We start from the raw sequence: 21,181 nt of genomic DNA on the forward strand, positions 1-21,181 counted from the left end.
TTCCTCCCTTCCTCCCTTCCTCCCTTCCTCCCTTCCTCCCTCCCTCCCTCCCTCCCTCCTTTCCTTATAGGGTCTCACTATATAGCCCTGGCTAGCCTGGAACTTGATATGTAGACCATGCTAGACTTGAACTCACAGAGGTCCACCTTCTTCTGTTTCCTGAGTGCTAGGATTAAAGGCATATGCCACCATGCCAGGCTATAAGGAACTTTTTAAAAAAACCTATGTGCCTAACATTCCTTTGAGCAATCAAATGAGAAACCTGGTGTGCTCTGGAAGGAGCATTCTTAGTTTCAAAGTGCTTTCAAATAGACTTGAATTGGTAGCATTCTCTCTCCCTCTCGATTTATTTATTTCTATTTTATGTGTATGAGGTTTTTGCTTGCATGTAGATGCAGCATATGCATACAGTTACCCCAGAGGCCAGAAAAAGGTGTTGGATCTCTTGAAACTGGTGTTGAGGACGGTTGTTAGCCTACATGTATGTGGGTGCTGGGAACCCAATCTGGGTCTTCTGCAAGATCATGAAGTGTTCTTAACTGCTGAGCCATCTCTCCAGCCCCTCTAAGCTGATTTTGTGTGTCGGCGGGGGTGGGGGGTGGGGGGGTGGCTCCCGTTTTTGTTTCGAGACATGGTTTCTCTGTAGCCCTGGCTAAGCTAGAGAACTCACTGTGTAGACCAGGCTGGTCTTGATCTCTTATAGAAATACAACTGTCTCTACCTTCAGAGTGCTAGGGTCAAGGGCATGTGCCACCATACCTGACCCAGAGATTTTAATTAAAAACATTTTGATTTATTTTAATTTTATGTGTATGAGTGTTATGCCTACATGTGTTTAAGTGCACCTGTGTTGTACAGTGCCCAGGGAGGACAGAAGAGGGCGTTGGATTCCCTGGAACTGGAGTTACAGATGGTTGTTAGCTGCCATGTGGGTGCTGGGATTTGAACCTGGGTCTTCTGCAAGAACAGGCAGTGCTCTTAACTGCTGAGCCATCTCTCTAGCCCTGAGATTTAATTTAAAAAAAAAAGATATTTCCATGGGTTAATTTTGTGACGTTATAATTAATAGATTTGTAAACAATCAAAAACAGTTTTGAATGCATAAAATAAAATGTCCAAATAACTGAATGTGGTTTCTCAGACCCATAATCCTAGCTACTGAGGAAGCAGGGGCAGGAGACTCACCAGTTAAAGGCTAGCCTGGGGAATTTAGTGAGACTGTGTCTCAAAATAAAGTGAATAAATAAGCCAATAAAGCTGGGCGTGGTGGTCGAACTTTTAATCCTAGCACTTGGGAGGCAGAGGCCGGGAGATATTTCTGAGTTCTAGGCTAGCCTGATCTACATTGGGAGTTCCATGCCAGCTACGACTACATAGTGAGACTCTGTTTCAAGCTCCCCCCAAAGGAGAGCGAAAGAGAGAGAGTTAAAAAATAAAGGCTGACAATTCAGTTCAATGGTAGAACACCTCTTGCCTAGCATATACATGGGTCCTGACAAAAAATCATTTTCATAAATGTTTCATCAATTACTGTACACATTATATATATATATATATATATATCTGTTTGTTTATTGAACATAAATCTGTTACTATGTGGGTATCCAGTCTTTCTGCTTCTATTTCAGTGTTCAGATAGAACAATAGCAGTCATGTATGTGGTTTACATTTAATCCTCATCATGATCCTATGAAGGGACTATCATGATTCCCATTTTATAGAAGGGCAAAATGAGGCAGAGAGGCTAAATCGTTTACTCAAGCCACAGATCTGTGACATGGTCTAGAGGAATTTAAAGCCATACAGTCTGGCTTCAGAGTTACTCCCTCTCCTCCCTTCCTGTCACCTATGAGATAGATATCTTAGCAAACATAGTCTGCCTTAAGCCAGATAATAGTCGTAAACTATGCAGTTTCAGTTCACACAGAGCCTGTAGAATGCCTCCCTATTTTCCACCTGTGCTATGTTTTCCATTTTCCTTCAGTTTCTACGAACCAACAATTTTAGAACAAAGGTGGTTCTGAATGATCCCTCCCTCAGTGGTATGTCAGACAGAGCTCTCTCAGTGGTGCCCCAACTCATCCCATGTTTCTCTTAAACACATCTTAAATATCCACTGTCATTCATTTGGTCAGCAAGCTCTTGCTTTGTATGGACAGAATTTTAGATAGAAGCTTGATTATTATCATAACTCGTACAGAGGTATATAATTGGCATTTTCTTGTTCCAAGTCAAAAGCTCAAATGAAATCACAAGGCATTGATTTGGTCTTTCTTGGTTGAAACTTCCTATTCCGGCCTAGTGATGTCTTTAGGAGGCTACAGTGCTCCTCCTGTGTGCTGAGCTGAATCCAGCTCCGGATTCTGGTGGAGTTTGGTGATGAGTTACTTCCTGCACTGATGGCTTTTGTCCCTTGGGTGTATGCTGGGGTCTGCATCTTGAGAGCTGGTGCTGTGGGGATAGTTGTTGCCCTCTTTGGTATGTTCCAGTACTGTAACCTAGTTGAGCAGAGTTCAGTGATGGAGCTGGCTCTGTCCTAGTGACCCTGTCTGTGGTTACTTGGCATCTCCTAGATCGTTATTCCCAATGGTACTTTTATGAGCTTTAGTGCCTCAGCTGTGTGGCTGTGTTTAAGTGCTTCCTTGCTTGATTTCCAGCCACACACTTCTGGTTAAGGAGTATTAGTATTTTCATTAAAAATGAAAAGAAAATGAAAGGAAAAAAATGCAGCAACAGCAGCCTTGGTACTGAGGTGCTATTATTTAATCCTTCCGTCTTCTCATCTTGATGCTCAGCTTGTTTCCATCTGTTCACTCTTAAATAATGCATCAGTGCTCATCTTTGTGGTTACATTTTTGTCTTCATTTCTATTTTCTGTTTTTTTTTTCTGCAGTGTTGGGGGAATGTAACCTAGGATCTCTCTTTGTGTATGTACGTATGTATGGGTGGGGGGGGTACATATATGCCACAGCATACTTATAGAGGTCAGAGGACAACTTTTGTGAGTCAGTCTCGCCTTCCACCTTGTTGAGCAGGGTCTCTCTTGTTTCTGCTACTGCTCTGTCTGGCTGGAAAGCTTCTCGGAGGTTCTCCTGTCTCTGCCTCTTGCTATAGAGCTGGGATTACAGATGTGCACTGCCATATGTGGCTTTTTACATGTGTTCCAAGGATCAAACTTGGGTTGTCAGGCAAGACCTTATATGCTGAGCTATCCCTCTGGTCTAAACCCAGGACCTACCTTGTGCATGCTAGACAAGTACTGTAGCACTAATCTATGTCCTTAGTCTAGAAGTAAAATTTTAGGGTCGGAGTATATTTTTTAAGGTGGAATCTTCAGTAATGTGGCCAGTAGGATGAGAAAATACGCAGGTGGGTGTGGGCGTATGGCTCAGTTGTGCTGCCCTCACAAGCGTGAAGCCCTGGGATTGATCCTGAGAATCTCCTAAAAATAGGGCATAGATAGGGCTGGGGGGATGGCTCAGTGGATATAATGCTTGCCATGAAAGCATGAGGATCTGAGTTCTGATCCTCGGATCCTACATAAAAATAGAAGAGAGAGGAGCATTCTTGGAAGCTTTTGGGGCCAGCTAGACATATGCAGCTGTGAACAAGATGGCCTGTCTCAGACAAGATGGAAGGCAAGGACGATCACCTGAGGTTGCCCTCCACATGTGCACTTGCCATGCGTGCATACATTCACACACACACAGAGAGAGAGAGAGAGAGAGAGAGAGAGAGAGAGAGAGAGAGAGAGAGAACTGGGCACACATCCATTTGCACACATCCATTTGCTTCAGCACTGGGAGGTGGCGGCAAGAGAACCACGGATTCAAGGTCATCCTTGGCTTCTTAGCCAGGCTTACATGAAACCCTGACTGAAAGAAAACATTCAGCTGGCTGGTGCTGTGGAGAAAGCACAGATGTTAGGCAGCCTGGGCTGGAGAAGTGAACATGCTGTCCAGCAGGGCAGAGCTTTGGGCAAATGAACCCTTTTCAGATCTGCGTCCCATGGAAGGCTTCTCCTTTTCTCCTTACACTGTGATGATGATTGATTTGAGAAACGCTTCAGATTTTTCTACTAGAAGACAAGATGATCTAGATTGTTCTTTGAGTCTGGTCTTTTTCAAGCCTCTGATGGAGATTACAGAGGCTTCCTCCACACACGTGCCATGGATGTATGTCTGAAGCACTTAGCTCCAGTGTTAACCCCACACTTTTGTCTTTACAGGGAAGCTTTATGGTGACGTTCCTTTTGTAGAAGAAAGACACAGACATCGGTATGAGGTATGCCTTTCATGCTGAATTTCTGAGGGATGTGGATATCTGGTGCAAGGAACCCTGGTGATTACAAGCAGGTTCTCTGAGAAGGGCATCCAACTTTATAGTATCCATAGGGCTCAGGGAAGGAATGCTAAATTTCCCACTGTCCCCAATTTTCAGAGGAGGCTGCTGGGGTGAAAACTACTTTTTCTGGCTTTCCAAAGGCAAAAGCTATATCCATGTGCCTATCTGGTACTGTGATACTCTAACTGCCATGGTTTACTCTAGACCAAAAGGAGATCACTATTCCTCCTTCTTTGTTAAGTCTCTTGTTTCTAAGGCTTGAGAAAAGAGAGATACCTCCAGCAAGGAATGAAATGAATTTAGCACACGAATGAGTTCCTAGATCTCATATGGTTTCTAGTTCTAACAACCTCTTCCAAAGCTGACATTGAGCTTGAGGCTTAGTGTCACATGACTAAGAAGAGTTTATTGCTGAGATTGGTACAGGAGAAACATGTCGTGCAGAACCGTAGACTATTTATACTGGGATTAGTCAATCATAATGCGTTTGGCTTTGAAGACTAGGAATCTCTGCATATTCATTCAAATCAGTCTAAACAATAAAGTCATGTGTTAGCTTAGGTAGCTGCCTCCAGGCATGAAATAATCAGAACTTCTGGTGTCTCCATGGTTCTCTTGGCCCTTTTCTATGTGTCTGATTTGTCCCCTGAGTGGTCTCTCTCATCGTTGCAAGATAGCTACCAGCAGCAACTGAAGCCCCACATACTTTTTCTTCAGTCTCATTAGGTCAACTTATTTTTTTTCTAAGGCTGAGTCTCATATATCTCAGACTGGTCTCAAACTCACTATGTATCTGAGGATGAACTCGAACTCATGATACTTTTTCCTCTACCTCTCCAGTGCTGAGATAATAGATATATGCCACCACACCCAGTTTTATGTGGTGCTGGGGTTTGAACCCAGGGCTTCATGCATGTTAGGCAAGCACTCTACCAGTTGAGCTCCATCCCTAGCCCTAACTAGGTCACCTGAGATTACCTGCCAGTCTTTGAATTTGTACCATTGTCAGTGCCATACTGAACATAGGTGGACTTAAACTAAGGTTCTTACAACATCTGCAAAGAGGAATGGGTTGATCATATTTAGCTTAGGCCATTTGGGGCCAACATCTGGGATGGAACAAATAAAGAATCCCAAATCCAAGAGAAAGAAGAGTTTCAATACTCAATCAAATTCCTGATTGGGGCTAGGAGAGGGTTCAGTGGGTAAAGTGCTTGCCCAAGTGTGAGAACTAGAATTTGGATGCCTCACACCCACATAAATCCTGGCCAAGTGTGCCCCATCTGTAATCCCAGCACATGGGAAACTGAGATAGGATCCCTGGGGGAAGCTGGGCAAGCTCTGGGTTCAGTGAGAGACCTTATTTCAGTAGGTAGACTGGAGAACAATTGAGGAAGATATCCAACATCAACCTTTGGCTTACACACACACACACACACACACACATACACGCACGTGAAAAAAAAGATTTGGGTTGGAGAAATGGCTCTATGGTTAAGAGCACTGGTCCTCTTGCAGAGGACCCAGGTTTAGTTTCCAGCACCCACATGGCAGCTAACAACCATCTCTAACTCTAGTTCCAAGGAATCCAACACCCTCTCTAGTCTCCAGGGGCATTGCATGCATGAGGCACACATATATACATGTAGGCAAAACACTCATGCACATTAAATAAATAAATAAATAAATAAATAAATATTAAAAAATTATGATTTGGGGAGAGATAGTATATGTTACTTTTGTTGTTTTTGTGACAAAATACCTAACAAACACAAGTTAAGGAAGGAAGGATTTATTTTGGTTCATGTTTTTTTTTGAAACAGGGTCTCCCTATAGCCCCAGGTGACCTGGAACTCACTATGTAGACCAGGCTGGCCTTGAACTCACAGAGATCCACCTGCGTCTACCTCCCAAGTGCTGGGACTACAGGTGTGCGCCACCACGCCTGGCTTGGTTCATGGTTTAAGTGGCTATAGTCCATCATGATGAGGAAATCATGGCTATGAGAGTGTGAGTCAGTTAGTCCCATTTTACCAACAGTCAGGAAGGACAGTGACTGGATTTATTTTCTCCTTTTTTTCCCCTTTTTATTCCATCCAGGATCCCAGCCGTGGGGTAGTGCTGTTCATGTTCAGGGTGGATCTTCTCTCCTCAGTCAATTAACTTTCTGGAAACATCCTCATGGACATGTTCTGAAATGTGTCTCCTGGGTGATTCTAAATCCAGTCAAGCTGACAGTGAAGATTAACCATTACAGATACAGGATGGGTATAAGAAACTGGTCTCAAAGTTCTGATCCATGTTATCTGTGGCACAGTACTAAGTTTTGAATCCTATCTGTGAGTGGTACAATGTGGACCTCCCAGATTCATGTGATTTGATTAGATTTTATACTCAGGCTTGTCATGAATTTAAGATTAGGTTTTGGGTGATGAATACAGAAATTAAGTTCTAGTTAGAGGATCCATGTAATGGAAAAATATCCAACTGAGGCAGACCTCTTCTTAAACTGTTGTCTGCTTAAACTGTTCTGTCTGCATTGCCTTGTGGCTTAAAGACTCTTAATTCCTTGTATTTCCAGGTGAACCCTAATCTGATCAATCACTTTGAGCAGAAAGACCTATGTTTTGTAGGTCAGGATGTTGATGGGAAGAGGATGGAAATCATTGAATTGGCAAGTAAGTGGGCTCTTCATTTCTGGAAAGCTTCATGGTGATCTAACACCTTTTTGTCAGATACAGACTGATTTGGGATCTGGTTCATCCCCCCCATCCTTTGCAATACACATGCAACTTTAGAGTGCATAAGACACATATTATTTAAGATCCTTATCATTTTTTAACCTGTTAGTCTGAACATAGCATCAAGAGCTATATTTTTCCAAGTCTACCAACTGTTTTAAGTTGTAGGCTAAATGCTCTGTAGAGAGCAGACCACTTACTGTCCACTGGCTCTGCCTGTTCTCCTTGTTGTTGGTGGCCATTGCTGATGTCTGTTGTGTAAGGGGCCTGGCTCCTTTCCTGACTCCCCTGTTGCTTGTGCTTGAAGATTAGCCTTGGACCAGTCATTGAGTTTCTGGACACTAATCATTGCAATTAATTCTTTGTTAAGACTAAACAAGGTTCTGGGGATGTACCTCAGTTGTTAGAATGCTTGCCTCGAGCATGCATGAAGCCCTGGGTTTCATCCCCAGGACAGCATAACCTGGGCATTGTGGCATACCCCTGTAATCCCAGCAATAGGCAGGAAGATAAGAAGTTCAATGTTATCCTTGGCTACATAGTGAGGGTAACCTGGGCTGCATGATTCCCTTTTTCAAAAAAAAAAAAGACTAAACAATATAAATAAAGGGACAGGACTTCTGTTGAGGAAGAGCACAGAAGAGAATCTAATGTGGTGACTCATACCTGTAATCCCAGTGATGCAGGAGGATTGCTTTAAGTTGAAGGTCGGCCTGGGTTCTAATGAGTTTGAGGCAGACTTGGTTTACATTAGATAGATAGATAGATAGATAGATAGATAGATAGATAGATAGATAGATAGATGGGAATTGTTTATGGTTGGGTTAAGAAACTCCTGAGAGCATAGGCCCAAAGCACACAATTGTTACTGAGAAGACAGAAGGCAACATTCTTTTCACTTAGCTCTGCAAGACTCAATAAGCCTGTGGTCCTGGTTTCTCCCATCTCTGTCTTGCCCAGAGGTTGGCAAATCCAGTCTGCTGACTTTTTTTGTGTGTTAAATGAACTAAGATTTTTTTTCCCCTTCATTTTTAAATGGTTAAAAAAATTAAAAAGAATATTTGCAACATGTAAAAATAATTATGTAATTATGTGACATTCAGGTTTCAGTGTTCATAGTTTTATTAGTGTGTAGTGTAGGGGCCGAAAGGTGTGATCTTTTCCTCACTTATCATAAGGGTCATGGTTGACATTCCTTTGACACAAGATTAATAAGAGAAAAACATGTTTTGGAAGCTTTTCTGTTGTTCTGCTAAATGACTCTGTCCAAAAGCAACTTGGGGAAGGAACAGGTTTCTTTGGCTTATAGGTATCAGTCATTGAGGGAAGCCAAGGCAGGAACGCAAGGCAGAAGCTTGAAGCAGAAGGCACAGAGGATCACTTCTCACTGGCTAGTTCCCAGGCTCACATTCAGCTATCTTTCTTACATACGGTCCAAGTCTGCCTGCCTAGGGAAGGTAATGCCCACAGTAGACTGGGCCCTCCCACATCAATTGGCAATCAAAATGCCCCTACAGACATGTCCACAGGCCAATCTTATGGAAGCAGTTCTTCAACTGAAGTTTCTTCTTCCCATATGTGTCATCTTGACAACGAAGATTAGTCCTGGTCAATTTGATACACAAACACATCACTGTTTAACCATAAACTTTCCTTTTTTGTCCCTAAGATCTCATGTTCATATCATAATATACAATATAGTCCAACTTTTAAAAGTCCCAGAGTCATTAAAAATTTTAACGCTTTAAAAGTTCTTTGTTGTGGGGTAGCTGGAGAGATGGCTCAGAGGTCAAGAGCAGTGGCTGCTCTTTCAGAGGATCCAGGTTTGGTTCTCAGCACCCACATGGCTAACAACCATCCATAACTCCAGTTCCAGGGGATCCAACACCCTCTTCTGATCCGCACCCAGGCATTGCTTGACATGGGTGCACTTACATGCATGCAGGCAAAACATTTATACACATAAAAATAAATCACCCTCAAAATTTTAAGTTCCATGTCTCTTTAAAAAAGTCCAGAGTCAGTCTCAGTCTCTTTCTCTCTCTCTCTCTCTCTCTCTCTCTCTCTCTCTCTGTCTTTTTGAGACAGGGTCTCCCTGTAGCCCCAGCTGTCCTGGAACTCACTATGTAGACCAGGCTAGCCTTGAACTCAGAGATCTGCCTGCCCCTGCTTCCCAAGTACTGGGATTAAAGGTGTGTGCCACCACGCCCGACAAGTCCAGAGTTTCTTAACTGTGGGAGCCTGTAAAATAAAAAAAGATACCTAGCTTCTTACTCCAAAGGGAAGAACTATGGCTCAGTTACAATCAGATCAAGCAAAACCAAAATCCAAGTGTAAAAATCTCAATGTCTGACATCTGGGATTCACTCATGATCTTCTGGGCTCCAAAGGGGTCTGCCATCAACAACACACAGGATTCAGGCCAGCTCCACTCCAGACCTGCCAACTGTCCTTGGCAGCCATTCCACAGTCCTGGCATTTTCAATATCCTGGGTTTTCCACTGCAACTGAAGCTTCACCTTTACCATTGGGTTCACCTGGTGTAAATTTAATACTGCTGGGAGGTGCACGCTCTTGGCTTCCAGGCTCCTGGCACGGCCCACTCCTTCCACTGTCCTTATGACAAACTTACACAGTATTCCTCCAAACTACAGTTTAGGGAACAAAAGTATCTATTGGGCTTGCTAACAGAGCATATGATGGTAGTGAGGGGGTACTTACAAAGGTATGGCCACCCTTGGGCTGTTTTTTTTTCTACATTTCAGCTGTGGCTTCCAGACCTGCTGCTGCCAGTCCAAGATGGCAAAGTGCCTTCCTTCTCTTTGGCTTCCCCTGTCCCTGTCCTTAATCCCTCCCCCTCATGCAGTTAAAGCTGACTGATTGGGTAGAGGGGTGACTGTCTCCCTCTGACTCTCCCTTCTTAATGGAGAGTCTTAGGGTCCAATTAATTTGAAGTAAGTGGGTGAGAAGCTAGAGAAGAAGGCATCTTATACATTTTCTTGTTAGTCTGGCTTTCCACTCAGGACAAGTTTATCCAACACCTGGCTACTCTTCAGTGACTCCAACCCTGCCACATGGTGCCAAGCCTCAACTTCTCTCCATGACAACTTCAGTCCTGCAGCTTTCATGCTGTGAAAACCAGTACCATGTAGGAGATTCTTGCACATTACCAAGTTTGGCTGCCAGCTTGAGATACAGACATGGCTTCTGTGGACCACAGCTTTTGTGTGTTGTCCCTGAGGAAATAACTTTTCAGAAGATTTTACCTCAACGATGCGGGTCTCTTGTTAATCACAGCTGATTTTTTAGCCCCAGCTAACCAATGTCCATTGTCCCAGTAAAGCACAGAAGGTTTCACCTCCACAGATCCTTAATAGAAAATATCATACAAACAGCCCCAATAGAATCATGACTTCCCCATGAAACATCACAAACCAAGTCTCCACTGTCTGCATTTCTTTCAGCATTCTTATCTTCTAAGTTCCCACAGAACAGTCCAGTAAGCTCTGACACTCAATGGCTTTTCCAGCCCAAAGGTGTAAACACTTCCACAATCCTAAAAAATAACGTGGTCAGGTCCATCAATGGCAACACCCTACTCTTGGTACCAGTATCTGTTCTAATTTGCTTTCTGTGTTATGAAATACTGACCAAAAACAATTTGGAGAGGAAAGGGCTTATTTCACCTTGCATTTTATAGTCCATCATTGAGGGAAGCCAAATCAAGAACTTAATGCAGGAGCTTGAAGCAGAAACCATGGAGGAATGCTGCTTACTGGCTTGCTCTCAGGACCGTGTTCAATTACCTTCCTGACACAGACCCGGCCCACAGTAGTCTGGGCCCTCTTACATCAACTAGCAATCAAGAAGGTGCCCCACGGACAAGTCCACAGGCCAGTCCAAAATAGGTAGTTCTTCAGCTGAGGTGCCTTCTTTCCAGGTACGTCAAGTTGACAACCAAGATTAGCCATCACAAAGCAGAACAACTTTGTTTAAAGTTTATACGACATGGGCTTTCAGAAATGAACACCAAATGATCTAGGGAAAACTACTTTTATGCTTAGATTTGACAAGTCATGAACAGTCATATGGAAATATGATAAGGCAAAAGGTATAACAGACAAAGGGGCCACCCAGCAAGACCTGTTTGTCCATATTCTTGGCCTTTCCCTGCAGCATTCCTTCTACCCAGATGTAGGACAGAATCCCTCTGGAATGAAGGAAGATATTTTTGTTCGTTGGCTTTATTTTTGTTTTTCTGAGACAGCCTCGTGTATCCTAGGCTGGTTTTCAACTCAGTGTCTAGCCGAGGCTGGCCTTGAACTCCTGATCCTCCAGGCTTTCACCTCTCATGTGCTGAAATGACAGGCATGTACTATCATGCCTGGCTGGAAAGAGGGTATTACGACTTACTTTCAGGCAAGGTAACTTGGAGAGTTTATGCCAGCTGTCACACACAAAGGCAGGGATGGTCAGAGCGACCTTGCTGCTGATGCTGCTTTTCATGCTACAGTGAGAGAGATGAGTAGTTGGGAAGAGGCCTCATGGCTTGCAAAGCTTAAAATACCTATTATTCGGTCCTTTCCAAAAATCTCTGTAGTCCCTGTGTGAACCCACACATATAGTCTTCATTTGATAAACTTGAACATTTTGGGGATTTCTTGATCTGTTTGTCTCTGGGTATTCTCTTGGCATACTCATCTTACTTAAAACTAAATTTAAATGCTCTCCAAACTCTCCCTCCTGACATTTTATGCTAAGGTATCATCAGTCTTCTTGTCCAGTCCAGGGTTTCTTACCCTCTCTGCCACTGACATTTGGAGTGAGCTCATTCTTTCTCCCTGGAGGCTGTTCTGTATGTTGTGTGGTGGTGTTTGTCAGCAACCCTGGCCTCTGCTCAGTGGATGCCAGTAGCAGGCCTGCTTCTCCCTCCCCCCAGTTGTAGCATTTAGAAACATCTTCACAGAGTTGGGAGATGTAGCTCGGTGTCTATAGAGCCCTTGCTCAACATGCACATGCCATGACCCTGGACTAGATCCAGAGTACCTCAAAATATGCCAGGTATGGTACACACCTCCAATCCCAGCACTCAGGTGTGGAAGCAAGAGGATCAGGAGGTCAAAGTCATCCTTGGCTACAGAGGGTATTTAGGCCAGCCTGGGGTACATAAAACCCTACCTCAATGTACAAAACCTTGAGTTCAGTCCCCAATAACCACATAAACTCAGCATGGTGGTACAGACCTGTACTTCTAACTCTAGGGAGGTGGAGGTAGGAAGATTACGAGTTCAAGGTCATCCTCACCTGTATAGTTAGTTAGAGTCCAACCTGGGATGCTTAAGACCCTGTTTCACAAACAAACAAACAAACAAACAAAAACAAACAAAGAAAGGTCTGATTCATAGCCTGGAGTACATAATAAGATCCTGTCTTAAAAATAAATGAATGAGGGGCCAGAGAGATGGCTTAGCGGTGAAGAGCACTGACTGCTCTTACAGAGGACCCAGGTTTGATTCCCAGCACTCACATGGTGGCTAACAACTGCCCATAACTCCAGTTCCAGGGGATTTGACGCCCTCTTCTGACCTCCTTGGGCACTTCACAACACGAGTACACTTACAAACTTGCAGGCAATATTCTCATACACATAAAATAAAAATAATAAAATATTTAAAAAAAACACTCTCCTAGACCATCAAGCTTGACATTGGACTATTAAGCTCTTCTTTCCTTTTACACCCTCAACTTATAATCACTTGTCAAGTCCCACAGACGCTGCCAATGCAAAAAAAGACAGTGTCACGTTAACCCTACTGTGTGGTGGCTCCATGTTTGACTTGTCCTCAGACTCCTTCCTGCCTCTTTGGTTTCTCTTTAGTACTTCCTAAGCCAGACAGGACTGTCTGTGCAGTGCAGGTCATGGTAATTTGTTCGAGAAACCCCTCTCTTTATCGAATGCAAAATGTACATTGGGTAGGTACTATTCTAACAGTGGTAGCATGAGCCGGGTGCAGTGCTAAACATCTGTAATCCCAGAATTTGGGAAGCTGAGCTGGAGGATCACTGCAAGTTCAAGGCCAGCTTGGGTTACAAAGTTTAAGGAGACCTAGTTCAAAAACAAACATGATGTACTGTCCTGATGTTCTAGAACCTACCTTTTCAACCTATATGCTTTAGACTCCAGACTCTTTACAACTTTGCAACTTTTTTCTCCATCTCAGCCCATGTCATAATTGTCTGCTTTAAATGTTCTTTCCCGTCCTTTCCCCTTTTGATGGTCTGTAATCTAGTCTAGTACTTCAAGAATCCTAAATGGGGCTGGAAAGATGGCTCAGCAGTTAAGAGCACTGCTGTGCTTGTCCTTATTTGGTTCCCAGCACCCACATGGTGGTTAAAAACTATTGGTAACTTCAGTTCCAGGGGAATCTGACACTGTCTTCTGGCCTCTGTGGAAACTGCATACATGTAGTCAAAATACTCATACACGTAAAATTTTTAAAAATATTTTATTATTTTTATTTTATGTGTATGAGTATATTGCTTGTGTATATGTAAGTACACCCGTGTCATGCAGTGAGCAAGGAGGTCAGAATAGGGTATCAGATCTCCTGGAATTGGAGTTATCGATGGTTGTTAGCCGCCATATGGGTGCTGGGATTCAAACCCAGGTCCTCTGCAAGAACAGTCAGTGCTCTTAACCACTGAGCCATCGCTCCAGCCCCCATAAATTCTTTTTTTTTAAAGGAAATCTCAAACAGAGAGGAGACCTGATGTCAGAAGGCTCCTTTGAACACATAGCCTTTTATATGGACCTGGAAAGAAGGAAGATAATGGATATTTGGTGTGCTCATTAGACATTAGCTTGTCCCTGAGCCCCTCCTATGTGCCTCACAAAGTGATAGATGATGCTAGTCTGCCTTTGCAGAGGAGGCTAGAATGCATATAGGTTAAGTAACATATCTAGGGTCGCTGAGCTAGGCATTGAGGGTGGGGGGGCCTGAAACAAACCCAGGTCCTTGCCTCCTTCTGTCCTCTCCTTCAGTGCATTTGATTTTTCCTTATTTCTACTGGGCATCTGCCTAAAGTGTACTTTGTGGTGGTTGTTTTTTGGTTTTGTTTTTTTGAGAAACAGTGTGTTACACTGTGACTCAGACTGGCCTCAAACTTTAGGCAGCCTTCTAAGTGCTGGCATTACAGGTATGAGCCACTAGGTCCAGTTTCTGCTTGAAGTTTTGAATTTGAATAGTTTGTATTCTAGAAGTCTTTTTGATGAAAGTACCCATCTTTTTAAATTAAAATGTGATCACTGTTTGCTGTTGAAGCCTCCTGCATCTTTCTGACATGTGAGAAGAGGGCAGAGAATTTCTTAAGCAAATGAGTATTTGTTTACTTTGTCAAGTGCTTACTCTCTTCAGTCTCCTGGTTCTCCTTATTGTCAGCAATACTGAGAGGCCTCTTCCATCACAAAGATTTAGATTCCGGTTGATGCCTTCAGATTTCATGAGGGCTGGAAAGGAAATGAGAGCTGCTGTAAAGCTTTGCAGTTTTTAAAAGCTAACTGCAAGGGAATTCATTTTATGAAGGAAAATCCCCCAAAAGATTTTGGTCTTAAGTACCCTTTAGAAGCACATCCATGAGTTGCTACCATCCTTTAGGGATTCTAAGAGGAACAAGACTTGAGATTTGTAGAATGTCACAATCTGATTTAAAGTAATTAAGAGCATTATTTTAAAGGTACTTTGTCTGACTGATAGAACATCATCAAAGTAAAAACTCTTTAGTCATTCCTCATATTGACATAGAAAGTTTGTTTGGATGAAATGATTCCAAGCAGTGATCCATTCATATGTACAGTCTGTCCCTGGCTGTGACAGCATCTGTTTCATAGCTCTGTCTGTAGCCCTGCAGAAACACAATTACTGTTGTACTTTTAAATTACATTGCTTTATTTCTTGTGTGAATGACTTTCTTTTCTTTTTCTTTCTTCCTCCCTCCCTCCCTTTCTTCCTTTTTTTTTTTTTTTTTTTTTTTTTTTTTTTTTTGCGGGGATGGGGGTGGGGGTTGGGTTGTTTGAGACCCAGTCTTTCTGTAGCCCCAGTTGTTCTAGAACTTGCTATGTAGACTAGACTGGGATTATAGGCAATGCGCCACCACATCCAGCAGACCTTATCTTCTTTTTAATAAATTTTATTTACTTATTTGTTTTGATTTTTGTTGTTTAAAATGCATTACATTTATTTATTTATTTATTTGTTTGTTTGTTTGTTTGAGGAGGGGTGGTTCATGTCTTGGCTTGCCTGTAGAGGTTAGAGGACAACTTGTGGGAGTTGTTTCTTTCTACCATGTGGGTCCTGGGTATTGAACCCAGGTCATCACGCTTGGCAGCAAGCACCTTTATCTGCTGAGCCATCTCACTACCCCTTTGCTTTTGTTTGTTTTGAGACAGGATCTCACTCTGTAGCCAGAACTGACCTGGAAATTGCTGTGTAAATCAGGCTGGCTCAAATTTGTACTGCTCTCTGCCTCTGCCTCTTGAGTGCTAGGCTTTTTTTTTTTTTCTTGACTAATTAGATGTATTCTAGATAAGAAGACTTATCTGGTTTGGAACTATTAATCAGTTGAATTAAATCTTCAAGACTGAGTTCAGTAAGTGATCTGGTAGTAATTAAGAGCTAAAGCTATTGGGCTGGAGAGATGGCTCAGCGGTTAAGAGCACTGTCTGCTCTTGCAGAGGATCTAGGTTTGTTCCCAATACCCTCATGGCAGCTAACACCTATCTTTAACCTCAGTTCTAGGGGACCTGATGCCCTCTTCTGGCTTCCATGGGCACTGCACTCATGTTAGTGCACTGGCATATATGTGGGCAAAACACCCATACACATAAAATAAGAAAATAAATAAAATAAGAAGTATTTAAAGAAAAATATTTTATTTTTATTTTATGTGTATGAGTGTATTGCCTGCATGTATGTAAGTGCACCCATGTCGTGTAATACCCATGGTGATCAGAAGAGGGCATTGGATCCCCTGGAACTGGAGCTGTGAATAGTTGTTAGCTGCTTTGTGGGTGCTGGGAACCGAACCCAGCTCCTCTACAAGAGCAGCCAGTGCTCTTAACTGCTGAGCCATCTCGCCAGCCCTAAAAAGTATTTTTTATATAAAAAGCTAAAGCTATTGTTATTCTTAACCCTATAGAATTAAGCCTTTCCCCCAAGATTGTATTCATTTTTATTTATTTATTCTTATTTTATGTGTAGGAGTGTTTCGCCTGCAGAGGTGCCATGTGGGTGCTGGGAATCGAACCATGGTCCTCTGCAAGAGCAGCAAGTGCTCTTAACTGCTGAGCCACCTCTCCAGCTCCTCATCTTTATTTTTTGTATTTAGAATAGTCCATATGTTTATGAAAAATACGACTTTGATCATATTTTTTAGTCTTTAGTGATAAAACAATTTTTTTGTTTTATTTTGATGTCTTATGTAGCCCAGGTTAGCCTTGAATTTGCATTATAGCTGATGATGGTTTTGAACTTCTGATCTCTCCACTTTGTTGTGCTGTGATTACACCCATGTACTGCCACGTCCAACTCTTCTTTTGTTAAGGGAGAAGGTAGCAAGCTTTCTTATCTGAGCAGGTCTCTAATATAAGGGGGCTTCTGTTTAGATATAGAGTATTCCTTCACTGTATTTTTGGGGGGTCAGCCTGTTCACTAGAACTTGCTTCAATGATGAAACTATTCTGTGTATTCAGTGTGGTGGCTACTAGCCAGGGGAAGCTATTGAATGTTTGAAACTGCTCAGTTAATTGTGTCTGTGTGTGTGAGTGTGCACACATGCACATATAAAGCCCAGAGGAAGACATTGGTGTCTTTATCACTCTTCACCTGACTGTTTCAAGGCAGGATCTCTCACTGAACTAGAAATTCCCTGATTTTTGTTAGGCTGGTTGCCCAGGAGCTCCAGAATCTACTCGTCTCCATCCACAATTCTGGGGTTACAGGCATGTGCAGCCATGGCCGACTTTTTTACATGGGTGCTGGGAATTTAAACTCAGGTCTTCATGCTCTCATAACAACTGTTTTTATGCACTAAACCATCTCCCCAGCCTTTGATTAATTTTAATGAATATAAATTGCCACATGTTGTATAGCAGAACTTTAGTTTGGTTTTGGTTTTCTTCCTCTTGCTTTCTTTTCTTTTCTTTTCTTTTTTTTTTTTGGTGTTTTGAACCTGAGTCTCTGTGTAGCCCTACCTGATCTGGAGCAGGCTAGCCTTGATCTCACAGAAATCCACCTGCCTCTGCTTCCTGAGTGCTAGGATAAAGGCGTGCGCTATACACCCATCTTATGTTGTATATCAGAACTTTAAATGGTAACTTAGGAGAGAAGACATTGTTGCTCAGTCACTGTTTCCTTATTAGGTAGGGTTAGTAGCTCCATTAATGACAGGAGTTCATGATTTTTTAAATTCCAAATTAGATATAGAAAACATTATTATTAGTGTCCTTATGTGTATGTGGCATGCATTGTTACAGGTGCATAGGTGCCATGGCACGCAGGTAGAGGTCAGATGAGTCAGTTCTCTCCCTTCCACTCTGGGAATTTAACTCAGGTTTTCAGACTTACTGAGCCATCTTGTAGACCCGTACTAACTTTTCATATCATTTGATAAAACATCTAATTGAATGTGTTAAATTTACCTTGACTCCCACCTATAAAACATTGTCTGTTATAATCTTCAGTTTGATACATACTTCAAATTTCAGTGTACAGCTTACTGACCATGCTCTGTACTATAGTAATTATGGAATCATACATATGTTCAAACTATGTGCTTCATAATCTGGGAATAAACATAGTTTTTTAGAGTTCTGATTGGGGAAGGAATTTGGAATCCTAGGACATTCCTTCCCAGATTTGAAAATGCTGCCTATTTCATTCTGGGTGCTCCAAAACAGGATTCCAGATATCTGGGGAAAGCCCCTTTTCTGTTTGTACCATGAATTTCTCATATAGGAGCTTCTTACAACCTTAATATGAAAACAGCTTCTATTTCCCCCATGACAATGTATGCGCGTTGTAAAGGGCCACTCCACACAGGAAAGAATGAGGAATTAAAAATTAACTAGAATGCCGGCTGCCTGGTGCCATGACTCCATTGCCATTTTGAAAGACCATGCTTTTATCATTCAGAGACTGCATCACTGGGGATATGTCTACATAGGCTGATGTCAGTACCAGTTCTCTTTTATGGTGCTGCAATTAGCACCCAGTGTGAAGCTATTGCTAGAGAGGAAGTTGTCCTGGCATTTCCAGGGGCAAATCTGTGTTAGCAGTGTGTTAGATTATCCTGAGGGACCCTTCCCTTGATCATGGAGAAGATTTTGTAGGAAGTGGCCTGAAGCTGTCTAAGAGAAGGCTAGCTGGGCATCGAGAGAGAGAGAGAGAGAGAGAGAGAGAGAGAGAGAGAGAGAGAGGAGGGAGAGGGGAGTGGGGAGAGAGGAGAGAAGAGAGAAACTCGAGAGCGCTCTAGGGTTAGCCTGGGATACCATGGAATTGAGCCAGCATAAATGTGTGAAAAGGCTTCCAGAAGAACGTGAGGGCTGGGGATGTAGGTCAGTTGGTCATGTGCTTACCTAGCAAGCAGGACTCTAGGTTCAATCCCCAGCACTGTGTAAACTGGGTGTGGTGACACATACCTGTAATCCCAGCACTCAGGAGGTGGATGGACAAAGATCAAAAGCTCAAGGTCATCCTCAGCTTGGACTACAGGAGATGCTGTCTCTAAATAAATAAACAGAAGAAGAAAGAAGAAGCAGGATGGGGTTAGAGGAGAATTCATCCTAGCACTCAAAAAGCCCTACTTCCCTTTCCTCAGTCTAGCACCTTCTTCTTTTTTTTTTTTTGGTCTTTTTGAGACAGGGTCTCCCTGTAGCCCCAGCTGTCCTGGAACTCACTATGTAGACCAGGCTGGCCTTGAACTCACATTGAACTCACAGAGATCCACCTGCTTCTGCCTCCCAAGTGCTGGGACTATAGGCGTGCACCACCACGCCCAGCCTAGCACCTTCTTTTAAAAAATAAAATCTGGGCCTATAATTAAGTGAAAGGTGTTTTGTAATTAGGAATTTTACTCCAAAAGTGGTTCATGAAAGTCACTCTGATGGCAAGTTAAATAATCACTCGAGTACTTACTAGTGTTCATATTCAATGATAAGACAGTCTTTCCTGCCTTTCTCTTGTATGTTTGCTTCAGTAACATCCTGTGTCCTTTCATTGCAGATCATCCCTATTTCGTTGGTGTCCAGTTCCATCCAGAGTTTTCTTCCAGGCCAATGAAGCCTTCCCCTCCATACCTGGGGCTCTTACTTGCAGCAACTGGGACCCTGAATGACCATCTACAGGAATCTTGCAAACTGTCCTCCAGGTAACCAGCTTATTACTTCTAGAAGCGGCCTAAGATGCATGGTTACTAACAGCTATCTCACAAAATTTAGTATTATAGAATTTAAGTTTCTGAAAAAAAAGTCAACCCTTTTATTTTCATTTTCCACCTTTAATATCATACCTAAAGTCTTTCTTGTGGAAAGGCCTTATAAATAGAACCCCAATGCTTTCTTCTAGCACTTTTTAAAAAACATTTTATTATTTTTATTTTTTATGCATATGAATGTATTGCCTGCATGTATGTAAGTGCACCTGTGCAATGCTTGAGGAAGCCAAAGGAGGGCATCAGATCCCTTGGAACTGGAGTTATGGATGGGCGATAGCCATCATGTGGGTGCTGGGAATCAAACCCGGGTCCTCTGCAAAAGCACCCAGTGTTCTTAACCTATGAGCCATCTCTCTAGCCCCTCTTACTAGCACTTTTATAGTTTTGATAATATAGTTTAAAATCTGTTAATTAGGGCTGGGCATGGTGGAGCATACCTTTAATCCCAGCACTTGGGAGGCAGAGGCAGGCAGATCTGTGTGAGTTCAAGGCCAGCCAGGACTACACAGTGAGACCCTGTCTCTAAATAAATAAATCAACAAATAGAATTATAATGATAAAATGAAACAAAATCTATTAATCTATGCAGATTTTATTTTCTATTAAGTGTGTAAGGTAGGGATCTGCCTTCCCTTGTCCATCCTGAAATTGTTGAGTAATTTGGTTTTGCTTCATGAATTTCTGTTTAGTTCAGTTTGATCCTATAATGGATCAAACCTCTGCTATTCTTTTCATTATCATAGTATTATTGGAAATCAAGACTGTATCTACCCTAGTCCCATTATCATTTAAAATTTTAAAAGATACATTTTGCTGGATGTAGTGGTGTACATCTGTAATCCTAACACTTGAGAGACTGAGGCAGGAGGATCCTAGATTCCAGGCCATCTTGCTTGGTGTACATAGCAAGACAATCCTGTCTTTTGTTTCTAGGGCTTTTTGTGTATGTGTGTTTTGTTTTGTTGTTTTGACACAGGGTCTCATATAGCCCAGACTGGCCTTCAAGTTTATGTAACTTTGGATGACCTTGAACTCCTGATTATCTTCTACCTCCCAAGTGATAGGGCTATAAACATGTGTCACCCACACTAGATTTATACAGAATGGAGGGTGGAACCCAGGCCTTCATACATGTTAGGCAAGTACTCTACTGGCCACATACCCAACCAAAGACAGTCTGTCTCAAAAAACAAAGAATGGAAAAAAAGGTATTTCTCTGTTCTTCTAGTCTCCCGGATGCAACTGCATAATGATTAAGATCAGGGTAGAGTAAAAAATTCTTTCATGGGTATTTCATTACATTTAAAGAATAGCTTGGGACAAATTAAACTTTATTGTCATCCAAGAATATTATATGTATTATATTTGTGTAGAAAGTTTAAAAGTGGGAAGAACTAGAATATTCCAGACTTTGGTAGGGTGATTATTATAATAATGCTGTATTTTGTTTAGACTCTCCCCCGGTAAACAATCATTGCAGTGCTGCTGTTAGCTCCTGGAGGATGGGGGAGGGGGTGTCTGTGTGAGCTTGTGTTGCACCAACCTTCCTGTAGTGGCATTACTGTGAAGAGAAGCTCATAGCTCTAATGCTTCCTTTGTCTGGGGGT

The 21,181-nt window shown here is 42.4% G+C and overlaps 1 protein-coding gene across 7 annotated transcripts in view; it reads left to right on the top strand.

Annotated features, from left to right (window-relative positions):
* Nucleotides 1-21,181, top strand: part of Ctps2 (CTP synthase 2) — a 136,934-nt gene that overhangs the window by 96,295 nt on the left and 19,458 nt on the right. For all 7 annotated transcript variants that reach the window (XM_017802950.2, XM_017802953.2, XM_029555600.1 and 4 more), the window contains 3 exons: nt 4,229-4,284; nt 6,926-7,022; nt 19,364-19,508. In XM_017802950.2, the coding sequence (XP_017658439.1) occupies nt 4,229-4,284; nt 6,926-7,022; nt 19,364-19,508 (298 nt within the window). The remainder of the gene's footprint in view (nt 1-4,228; nt 4,285-6,925; nt 7,023-19,363; nt 19,509-21,181) is intronic.

Source organism: Nannospalax galili, unplaced genomic scaffold, assembly GCF_000622305.1.
Source record: "Nannospalax galili isolate Female #2095 unplaced genomic scaffold, S.galili_v1.0 scaffold325, whole genome shotgun sequence".
NCBI lineage: Eukaryota > Metazoa > Chordata > Mammalia > Rodentia > Spalacidae > Nannospalax > Nannospalax galili.